The following is a 12,065-nucleotide window of genomic DNA, read 5'->3' on the forward strand; positions in this document are numbered from 1 at the left end:
CTTTCATAGCCCTACAGTCCTCTCCACCGAGCCTTTCCACCTGCCACCCTCCCTCCTAAAGAATAGTGCTCATCACTATTCACAATACCAAAGACATGGAAGCAACCTAAATGTCCATTGACAGATCAATAGATTAAGAAGATGTAGTACATATATACAATGGAATACTAGTGAGCCATAAAAAAAGAATGAATTAATGCCATTTGCAGCATTGTGGATGCAGCTAGAGATTTTCATACTCATTGGAGGAAGTCAGAAAGAGAAAGACAAATACCATATGGTATCACTTATATGTGGAATCTAAAATACGGGAAAATAAAAAAAAAATTATAAAATAAATAAATAAATAAAATATGGCACAAATGAACCTATCTACAAGACAGAAACAGACTCACAGACATAGAGAATAGACTTGTGGTTGCCCAGGGGGAGGAGAGAAAGAGTGGGATGGACTGAGAGTTTGGGGTTTGTAGATGCAAACGATTACATTTAGAATGAATAAGCAGTGAGGTCCTACTGTACAGCACAGGGAACTATATCCAATCTCTTGGGATAGACAATGATAGAAGAAAAGGAATAGACATATATGTATGACTGGGTCACTTTGCTGTACATCAGAAATTGGCACAAAATTGTCAATCAACTATAATTTCAAAAAAAAAAGAATAATACTCAGAGTAAACCATGGAACTCATGGTCCATTGTGGGCATTTCCCCTGCCACCTACCCTCAGCTAACACACAAGGGTTGGGGAGACGCCTGAGTGACATGTTAGAAGGGAAAATACCGCCAGCCATGTCACATCATCCCAAAGTGTCAGAAGCAGTAAACTTCAGATTGCTATGTCTTCAAACATTCTACAGCTCCAGAAATGTCTTCTGCAGAAGAAATGACAGGCTTGTGCAATGTTCTGTTTGTAACAGCTTTTGGTACCCCCTGCTGGTGAAATTGTGCGATCCAATTGGCAGGCATCTCCAAACAACTAGAGAAAAAAATTCCTAGTGCCCAAAAGTCCAAGTACTTGAGTCTTGAAGGAGCTGAGGATTGCATGAGTTATGTGATTATCCCTTGTAATATATATATATATATATATATATATATATATTATCCCAGTATCATCTTATGAGGTTTATTTATTTATTTTTAAATTTATGGCCACACCTGTGGCATATGGAAGTTCCCAGGCAAGGGGTTGAATCAGAGCTACAGCTGCCAATATACACCACAGCCAGGGCAACACCAGGTCCGAGCCACATGTGCACCCTGTGCCACAGCTTGCAGCAATGCTGGATCCCTAACTCCTGAGTGAGGCCAGGGATTGAAGCTGCCTCCTCACAGAAACTATGTCAGGTGCTTAATCTGCTCAGCCACAACGAGAACTCCAATTCTAAGTGGGGTTTTTTTTTTTTGGTTTGTTTGTTTGTTTGTTTTTAACATTCTGTAGCTTTGGCTATTCTGTGGCCTCTGAGGGTGAAAAAAAGTCTCTGACTTTTGTGAACATTCCATCCATTCTGCAAACATCCCAAGAGTTCTGGGCCAATCACAGGAAGGATATGCTACGTGCTTAGCCAAAAATATTTGCTAAGTAGAAATATTTCAAGTCACAAACTAATTTCATACAGGTTTTTCTTCTTCCCTATATGCGTCTTTAAAAAGAAAAAGTGGTTGTAATTTGCGGTCAGAGTAGGATGATAGTCTTTTCTACACTTGAAATTGCAGAGTTTTAAACATAAATTTGCACAACAAATTTATTGAGCATGGGCCATGTGCCAGACACTCAGCAAGAAACTGGAGTAGGTGCAAGAAGTCGAAAGCCCTTCACCCAAGAGGTTCTCGCCTTCCTGAGTAGAAGAGCTGAATCACTGCAATTGGATTAGTCAAATGCTTAGCTGACAAGGCAACAAGGCCTTTCTTAATCGCCTGACAGTGTTCAAACCAACTATTTGTAGCTCTTTTGTAGATACATGTATTTTTCCTTCTCAGCTTTCATCACCTTTGTGATTTTACATTGGTCTGTATACTTATCTGTTTAGTGCCTGTCTTTGCCATTAGTCCCTGTGTTCTCTGAAGGTCAAGGTCCTGTCTGGTGTTTGACACCATGATCTTACCTCTCATGGAGATTGGCACATGTAGGTGCTAAATAAAAATGTGTTCAATGGAAGCGTCAACCAAGAAGAGAAAATCATGCATCAGTTCAGGGGAACAAGAAGAAGCCTCAGAGAATATATAGCCAAAAAAAAAAAAAAAAAGAGTTCCTCTTGTGGATCACCGGGTTAAGAATCCAACTAGTACCCATGAGAATACAGATTCAATCCCTAGCCTTGCTCAGTGGGTTAAAGGATCTGGCATTGCTGTGACCTGTGTGTGTATTAAAGAGTCTATAGAGTACTGAGGAACGGTTAGGAGAGGGACATGGGAGTTTCCTAAGAGATGTGTGTGTTTGTGTGTGTGTGTGTGTGTGTATGTGTGTAAAATGAAGCTGAGTTGAAACCTGGAGCCATAGGCTGGGGGTCTTGGATGCTCTACTCCTAGTTTGGATTTTCCCTACTCTTAAGGAAAAAGAGGTGGGGGCATCAATGAAACTCTATGACTACAGGAATGAAACGATTTTCCTAAATTACTGAGAGGGTTTTTTTTTTTTTGATACTTAAATTTTGAATTCCGATAGAATAAAGATCCCCAAACCATGGTTTTTCATTTTATTTCCTTTTACATCCCCTCCATTTCCATCTTGTAGCTGTGTTTACCTGCTGCTGAAATACCCATCCTATATATGTTTCTTTTAATTTCCTATAACATAATCACCACTGTGGAAATGGGCTAAAAACTAAGGATGGCATATACCTGAGTCTTTACCACTCACTTAGTTGCCCAATTTTTAAATATCTCTATGTTTTGGAGAGGCTCCATTTTTAATTTTTTTTTAATCCAGGTGTTCAGAGCTACCCAAACACTTCTATAAAATGCCATCTTTCATAGATGCAGCAAGACCTTTTTTTTTTTTTATTTTTCCTTTGGAAACCAGTGATTTGTGCTTCAGACAACTCTCTCCATATTATTTTCCGCTGAATAGAATGAGATTGGTTGGAAGTCCTGCCCTAAGGAAATATCAAAGGCTCCAACACATACTCATTTATAGTTTTAGAGTTAACTCTCTTATCGGATTTTCTTTTATTTCCTGCTGGGGCAGTGTAAGCAAAACTCAGATGGAGGCAGAGGGTCTGCTGTATATCTTTTCAAATTTATGATTAAGAAGGTCACATATACATTTTTAAACACATTCCTTTTGGATAATAAATGAAGAATAAAACTTTGAAATGTCATCAGTAGCAGAATTACTCGTTTTTCTTTCATTCACATGCCTCTTGCCTGCTGTCTGATTGCCTGCCTGCCTGCCTGCCAGTGGTGAGAAAAGGCTCCACTGATCGAATGCTTCATTCCTTGTTGTTTTTCTATATGCCTGGAATAGTTCTCCTGGTGGAGCAGCATGCCTGCAGCCAAGGCATTATAACCAAAAGATGAACTTCTCTACCTAAGCAACCTTCTTTCCCTTGGCCAATGAAAATTCCTCAACACAGAAAAGAAGCATTCCACTTTCGGCTACGTTTGATTTCAAATGGTGGCCCACACGAGGGAGGCCAAAGCTTTTCTTGGAAGGGATTTCCTGGATCCAGATTCACTTTCCACGCTTCTCTGCTCTACTCTCTGCTTGCAGAGCAAGATCTGGATGGATGCCATGCCTTTGGCTTCCAAGTGGTTTCAGTCAATGAGAGCCACTAGAGCAGGGCAGAGGGAGGGGAGAGAATAGAGTTAGGGTATCTGTGCCTCTGGTTCCCTCCCCACAAGGTCATCCAGGACTGGCTGGATCCCTTGAGAGAAGGCCTGCAGCTTCTGTACAGGTGACCTCCTCTTCAAGGCTCCTTTTGGGTTCTGGTAACTTCTTCCTCTGGCTGTCCCTATGTACCTGCAGGTGGCAAACATCTCTCCTGTTGCTGTGGCATACCTTGGCTTCCCCTGTATCCTTCCCACTTTGTCAATAGTCCTTTTATCCATACACTCTCCCCATTTGAGTGTGGCATCTGCCATTCTTCATGCAGTCTACACCTTGGTCAAGGCCATTGAAGGAAAATACTATCAAGCTAGATCCTAGATGAAAGCTTCTGAAAGTCTACATTCATCCTTGTGCTTAATGCCTCCTCTGACAAGGGGATCATTACCTCTTGAAACAGCCTGTTTCATTATCACCTGGGCACAACTTTGCATATTTCCTACACTGTGTGAATTTGACCTCTCTGGGACATCCGTTCTTTCCATGTTGAAATAGGAGTGACCAAGATTGAATTTGAAGCCAAGCCCTGTGCTAAATAGACCAGGAGACCTGGAATAATTTGCCCTCAAGATATTTAATGAGTGACCCATAGCCCTATGTATCGGAAAAGCCTAATTACTCTATTTAGATGCATAAGTATTGGGTAAACTCAGAGGGATCAGGTTGTTTATTTAGAAATATTTGAAGAACTGTCAAATGCAAGTGGTGTCATATTTTTATATCTCCGACAATAGATCTAAGACTCATCAGTTTAAAATTTAAGCAGAGCAGATTTCAAATCCATACAAAGAATTTTTTTAACTCTCAGCTGTCTGCTGAGGTACCAAGGTCTCCATCACTTGATATAATCCAGGGGGAGATGGGATTCCACAGTAGAACTGTTGGCGAGAGGATTCTGACAGTGGAAGGTAGCTGGACTAGTGGTGATGATAGAAAAGTGGGAATGGCAGCTGCCACTTGTTAAACAGTCACTACGTGCCAGGCTCTGTGTTCCATACGTGTCATCTCACTCAGTTCTCATTTAATCCCCATGAAGTTGGCCTGTTAATTGCCATAGTTTACAAAGGAAGAGTTCAGACCTGAAAGAGCTTAAGGAACTTGTCCTGGGTCAGGCAGTCACAGGCTACGGAGGTAGGATATAAACTCAGGTCTGCCTGATGCCAAAGCTGATGGTTTCAACCTCCAGTGGTTGGTTTCCGAATCACCAGGGAACTTGGTGGCCATGCAGAGGTCTAGTCCCCGTCCCGCTTCTATGAACCTAGGGTCCATGTGCTTTTTCAGCTCTCCAGTGATTCTCATTTATACCAGAGTTTGAGAACCACTGCTCTACATCATCGTCATCATCATCATTGTTATTATTTTGGTGTAACTGTCCATCTGCTTCTGAGATTCCACTCTGGGAATAACTATGGGTCGAGTTCAACTTTAGCTTTTCTCCTTTGGAACTATAAGAGTAACCACCCTCACCCCCTGCCAACCACCACCCCCTACTTCAATCTACCATTGTTTGGTGGCTTATTTCATGAGCTCAGCCCCTGAGAAAGGCCAGATCTTGTCTGGAATCTCATTCGGAGCCACAAGAATGGAAACATCCACTTGGCCTCTTCTTCCCTTTGAAGGGAAGGTAAGGGAAGTGTTGTGCAGATCGCATTGATTTCCCAATTTAAACTCCAGTTAGGTGCATACCCATTGGGAGTTCCCTGGTGGCCTAGTGGTTAAGGATCCAGCGTGGTCACTGCTGTAGCATGGGTTTGATTCCTATCCTGGAAATTTCCACAAGCCATGGGTGCATCAAAAAAAGGGGGAGGACACCCGTTGTTAGGAAAGAGGCAGGTTGAGTGTCGCATTTTTGAGCAAACAGAAGCCATTAATAGTTTCAGGAAGACTTAGGTTTATTCCACCTTGACGTTGGAGAACCTGCCTTGACTCTGTTTCTGGAGAATGAACCAGATTTGGGGGTTGAGGATGATAGCAGGGAAAGAGAGCAATCTGATCTTCCTCTGTGTTGATGTAACTGCCACCATCTGACTGTGATTTTTCCCCTTGCACATGTCCCAAAGGAAGCTGGCCAAGAAGCAGAAGGAGACACAGAGTGGAGCCCAGAGGGAGATGGGCCCTGTGGCCTCAGCTGACAAACCCACCACCAAGCTCAGCACCAGCCGCAATGACGAAGGCTTCTCCTCCAGCTCACAGGACGTTAACGGATTCAGTAAGTGGAGCCAACGAAGGGGAAGGGACCAGCCACTGTCCAGTTTGACCCTGGTACCTCTATCATTGGTCCCTCACAGTGTCAGGTGCTATAGGACACAGGGTCTGGGTGCTTCCCTGGGATGGTTCAGGATGCAGAAGCTCCATGGCAAAGACTTGGGGGTGCCCATCCTGAGATGAAAAGGAGCATTTCAGAGTCAACCTCAAAACAGATAGAAATGAGGGCAATCCATCTTAATTGTTTCTTGTACATAGAGGCAGGTTAGAACTTATAATAGTAAAAAAAAAAAAAAAGTGAAGGAGGACATGGTTATGCCCTTAAGGAGAAAATTATACCGTACTGAATTCTGTCTTAAAATTATCGACAGTGTTACACTTGATCGATGTAGGTAAATGAGTCATGGGTTATCACTGTTTCCATTTCTCAGCCTCGAGGTTCAGAGAAGCATCTCCTCCAAGTCCCATGGCTGAGGAGTGACATATCTAAACCTGAAAAGCCGTGCCTTCCAAACCTTGGCTAGTTCTAAGCCACAGCTGATGACCCAAGTGGCATTTAGTCAAGAGCAGTGGTGTCTCCATGCAGAGTTAGTGCAGGATCCCAAGCTAATAGAAGTGGCTCTGATTTTAGAATTCACCCTCATCCAAAGGAGAACCTCAAAGCTAGAAACATAAAGCTACCTTGGTGATCAGACTCAAGAGAGCTAACTTTTGCTCTTAACTTTCTGAAAGCCAGTTCTTTTCCTGGATTTCCTAGAAATGCTAGATTCTCCAGCCTTGGCTCCAATTTGGGGAAAGCACGAAATCTAAAGGAATATGAGCAGAAATAAATATCCCCCAATACTGTGCCACTGGCAAAGGGAAGAAATCATATTTTGTAAAAAATCACTTAGGTAGGATCAATTGGGGATGGTGAGAGTCTATGAGAGGATGAAAAGAAAGAGGAAACCAGTATTTACAAAACCACCTTCATCCTCACTGCAGCTTTGTGAGATTTTTTTTTTTTTCTGGCTTTTTAGAGCTGTACCCACAGCATATGGAAGTTCCCCAGGGTAGGGGGTCGTATCAGAGCTGCAGCTGCCAGCACCATGGCACAGCAACATGAGATCCAAGCCAAGTCTGCAGCCTACACCAGAGCTCACAGCAACGCCAGATACTTAACCCACTGAGCAAGACGAGGGGACAAACCCATCTCCTCCTGGACAATAGTCAGGTTTGTAACCTACTGAGCCACAGCGGGAACTCCTGATTGTTTCCATTTTATAGATGATGTCATCAAGGCTCAGTATTTGCCTGAACTTCCCACAGTTACACAGCAGCTTCCTGATGGATCCAGGGCCTGAGAGTAACTCAGGCCCGTGATTCCTAACCTCAAGAGCAACACAGAACCTACCTGGGGAAATTTTTTAAATGCACCAATCTGGGCCCTGCATCTTACCTGCTGAATCAAAATGTCTTGGGGAATGAGGGATGGTATGGTAATTAAGGGATGTGGATTTTCTAAAACAACCTGGGGGGTTCTTATAGGCACACTGGTTAAGAATGCTGAACTTTCTTAGGAGAGTAGCTGTTTTCAAATATTGACGTGCTGCCTTGGGAGAAGGATTCATTTTAAATGCATAAAAAGGTTGAAAAAATAGTGAAATGAATACTCATAGACCCTTTACCTAGATTCACCAACTGTTCATATCTTGCAGTATTTGTACTCTCTCTCTCTTTCTGTGTGTGTATATATATATATATATACACACACACACACACATATATATACACATACTATATATATAATGTGTATATATATACGCATAATATATATACATACATACATATATACATACATATATAATGTGTATATATATATACACACATACTATTTTATATATATATATATATATATAAATTTTCCAAACCATTTACAATTGTTTCAAACATCATGACATTCCACCTCCAGAGAATCCTGCATGAGTTTCCTTAGAACTAGGACAGCTCTTCAACATAACTGCAATAAAATTATCTTACCCAAGAAATGTAACCTTGTTTCAGTCTCTGATACACCAGTCCATAGCTGAATTTCCTCCATGGCCCTAAAACTTCTCTCTTATTATTACTGTTTTTCAGTCTGGGATCCAGTCGAGTTGCTCACCTCCCACTGGCCACCATATCTCCCATCACCTTTTCATCTACAACAGTCCTCTCTCCTTAGTTTTTTTTTTTTTTCCCAGGATCTTTTAATAGTCTAGGCCAGTTGTTCCACAGAATGGTCCACAGTCCATATTTGTCTGCTTTCTTTTTGCATCATGGATTGCATTCAGGTTAAACATTTTGGCAAAATGCTGCACAGGTGTTATGTACGTACTTCCCTTTGCAGCATCTCCATAGACATGTGCTAGCACTTTGCCCACTATTGGTGATCCTGAGTTTGAATGCTTCTTAAAGCGAAGAAATGGCTTTTAAAGACAAATCTAGGAGTTCCCGTCGTGGCTCAGTGGTTAACGAATCCGACTAGGAACCATGAGGTTTCGGGTTCGACCCCTGGCCTCGTTCAATGGGTTAAGGATCCAGCGTTGCCGTGAGCTGGAGTGTAGGTCGCAGACACGGCTCGGATCCCGCATTGCTGTGGCTGTGGCATAGGCCAGCGGCTACAGCTCTGATTCGACCCCTAGCCTGGGAACTTTCATATGCCGCGGCAGCAGCCCTAGAAAAGGCAAAAAGACTAAATAAATAAATAAATAAAAACAAAGTCTAACAGCACCTACTGATTACTTATTAAGCAAATATTTGACTTACATTTTTCTTGGAGATCACAGCAAGTTTGCAGGCTGCCTAAACCTGAACCAGTTGTTTTTCCATTCTCTGCCCAGGTGGATTTCAGACATTCTTACATTCCCTAACATCCAGGAAAAGAGGATGCTGACACAGCCCGAGAGAGGCAGAAAATGGGAGTGCCAAGCAAATGAGTTTGGTTTGTCCTTAAAGGCCCATCCTGGGTCATCCCCACCCCCAGCCTCTGACTGTGTTAACTTGTCACTGATGGTCCCACTTTTGACCCAGGGGCAAGGAAGTTCATTAGCAAGTCTAGCAGATGGTACATGCTGGCCAAGTGGTACCCATTCACCCCAAACTTTTCCTTTCCAGGCCAGGCTCCTGTGCACACTTTTTTTCCATTTATAAAAAATGTCCTGGGAGGAATGTGAACGCCAAAGAGACGTGGTCAAAAGACATATGACAAACATCATGACTCTGAAATGATGGATATTTGATCTTAAATTTTCTGACCTCAAGCGAAAACCTGGATGACACCAATTTCTTAAATTGCAAGGGGCAACATCACCTCCATTTTACTCATGGGCTAAAACTTAGACTCTTCAGATGAAAGCACCCAAGACTGAGGTCGATTGGCCAGCCAGAGAGGAAGAGGCAGCATATCCACTAAAACCTAATTAGATCTTTTAAAGTCCAGGCACAATCTTTCCAAGATTGGTATGTGTGATTTATGTTTATATACACACATATGTATGCACACAGACATAACATGCATGTGTAGTCAGACACATGTGTATAGGTGTATTGCCCATACCTTCATTTTAATCATCTTGCTCTTAAAAGACAGAAAAAAACTTTCCATTGACATTATAGTCAAGAAATTTTGCATTTGTTTGAATCCATGAACATTTTAGAATTCTGTTTGTACATCTTGTATTCTTAGGCTAGAGCCACAAACATGCTCCAGGGATTCTTTTGAATGCCCTAGAAGGCTTCAGGTACCTTTTAAAATGCTCTGTGGAACCACTGGGATGCAATTTGAGGGGGGGAAATGTAAGTAATGCTTACACTGGGGATGTTGAAATTGCTTCTGAAATCACCTTGATGTATGTAAAATTGAATCTATTTTCGTGGCATTAGGGAAGTGACTGTCTGGCTTCTGTACCGGCATCTTTAGGAAGCCCTGAGATTATTTGCAAGTGTTGTAGAGGCATTGTGAGAGACAGAATGCAGGAAGATATGTCACATTGGAAAAGATCACAGAAGAATATGCCGTGAGCAATTATTTCATTATGGAACAGGTGGGCCCCGGCCTAATTCAAACTCTGCATCTCAGTGTGTGGGTGTGTTTCCCTGGGTTTTCTATCCCAAGTGACTGCTTGGTTCTGCAACATCCATTCCATCAAGCCTCTCAGTTTTGTATAGGACCAATGACCTCTGGGATGCAAAGGTGATGGGGCTTTGTCAGGCATGGGCTGCCTCTCTGGGGTCTATGGCATTCTTGAAAAAGGAGTGCCTGTCACATTTCAAGGAAAAATGATGCACATTGTTTTCAGTTTAAAGAACTGCTGGCTTTTAGTAAGTAATCTGAGTTTGATCTCATTGCCGTGGGTACCTTACCTGATTGTTATTTTTTTTTCCCCAAGCTCTTTCATTCCCTAGCATCATTTGCTGGGTCTTTCTGCTGGTATTTTCTTTTTATATTCATGCTTAAATCATTTTTATATCTTTTCTTCATAGTTCCATCGTCTCCTTGTTGATTTTCAGTTCAAATCAAATCTCTGATGAATTCCTATGACATTGGGCTTGGCTACCTACCCAGCCCATAGGAGCAGTCGACAGCCCACTTGCCCACTAGGTACTGTTGGTAAACTCCGTCTTCATCTTTTTGCTTCCATCCTATTGAATGGTTTCGTGTCTGGTGGGTGAAGGCCATTTATCTCTAAGGGGCATCTCATGCTGGTCCATCAAGCTCTCTGCTAAGTTAAAAAGCGGACCTGGTTGAGGACTTGCAGGTGCAATTTAATGGCCATTTTCTCAGCGCTTAGTACATGCCTGTGCCTGTGCTGAGCGCAGTTTGGGGAGGGGTATACTGAAAAAATGAATAAAATGGGGCCTTATCTCAGAAACAACAAATGTCTCTACCTGTGAGTTTGTCATAGTTTACAAAAGTCCTTTTGCAAAACGCTGGGGCCAGAGATCCTTATTCTGCACCATGAGAAAGCTATTAGGTTTGGTATTACCCCCATTCTACAGATGAGGAGACTGGGGTTCAGAGAGACTCCATGCCCCAAATCACACAGGCATTTGCAGAGTCATAATAAGGATCCATCTCGCCTGACATCAGTTGGGTTTTATCCACTTAGTTCTGCAAAAAAATTTAGAAAAACATCCATGAAAGTACCTACAATGAAATAGCTATATGAGAATTAAATAATCAGGAAAGTATACAGAAAGATAAGAAGGTCAAGACCAGGTTATTTGAAAATATAATTCTGTTCTATTAAAATGTAATCTAAATATGCAGGCTGGCAACTTTCAAATTCCAATTTGGCTCTGTGCTTTCTAGTAGCAAAAGCCCAAATAGGAAGATCACTTTTATTGGCAGCTATGATGTGCTAGACTGTATGCTTTATATAAATCTCACTCCTAAGCCTCCTAGAGACCCTATAAACTAGATATTATTCCCATTTTGTAAGTGAGGAAACTGAGTTTCAGCACACTTAAATAAGCCCAAAGGCACACACTCATGGAATGGAGGTGGGATTGGAAGCCAAAATAGGGTTGTCTGACCCCAGAACCCATGTTTCCTCTCCTGCTAGAAATGTAGCCCATCACTTGTGGGTATCACTGAGTGAGGCTGTGATGGCAGGAGGAGAGGGAGGGTGTCACTCCTCTTCTGAGAGTCAGCTGGCTTTTCTATCATGTGGGAAGAAGCTGCTCCCACAACAGTGCCCTGCACGGAGCCTGTGGCTGGATAAAGGCCAGATTCGCACCAGTTACCAAGCTCTGTGATAAGCACATTCAGATGTGGCATCTTGATCTCTTCTCACAGTAACCCTCTCCAATTGATATTGTCATCATCAAACCCATCTTACAGTAGAGGAGACTGGTACTCTGAGATATTAAAAGACCTCCCTCAAATCACACAGTGAGTAGATAGTGAGATCTGGACCTCAGACTGCATGTTCTTTTCTTTTTTCAGCCTGCAAATGCAGCATATGGAAGTTCCCAGGCTGGGGGCTGAATTGGAGCTGCAGCTGCCAGC

The 12,065-nt window shown here is 42.4% G+C and overlaps 1 protein-coding gene across 1 annotated transcript in view; it reads left to right on the forward strand.

Moving 5' to 3' along the window:
* Positions 1-5,899: 5,899 nt before the first annotated feature.
* Positions 5,900-12,065, forward strand: part of LOC125122575 (receptor-type tyrosine-protein phosphatase T) — a 126,431-nt gene continuing 120,265 nt past the window's right edge. Inside the window, exon 1 of the mRNA XM_047771068.1 lies at positions 5,900-6,038. Within this exon, the coding sequence (XP_047627024.1) occupies positions 5,939-6,038 (100 nt within the window). The 5' untranslated portion in view covers positions 5,900-5,938. The remainder of the gene's footprint in view (positions 6,039-12,065) is intronic.

This window comes from Phacochoerus africanus, chromosome 3 (genome assembly GCF_016906955.1).
Source record: "Phacochoerus africanus isolate WHEZ1 chromosome 3, ROS_Pafr_v1, whole genome shotgun sequence".
Classification (NCBI taxonomy): Eukaryota; Metazoa; Chordata; class Mammalia; order Artiodactyla; family Suidae; genus Phacochoerus; species Phacochoerus africanus.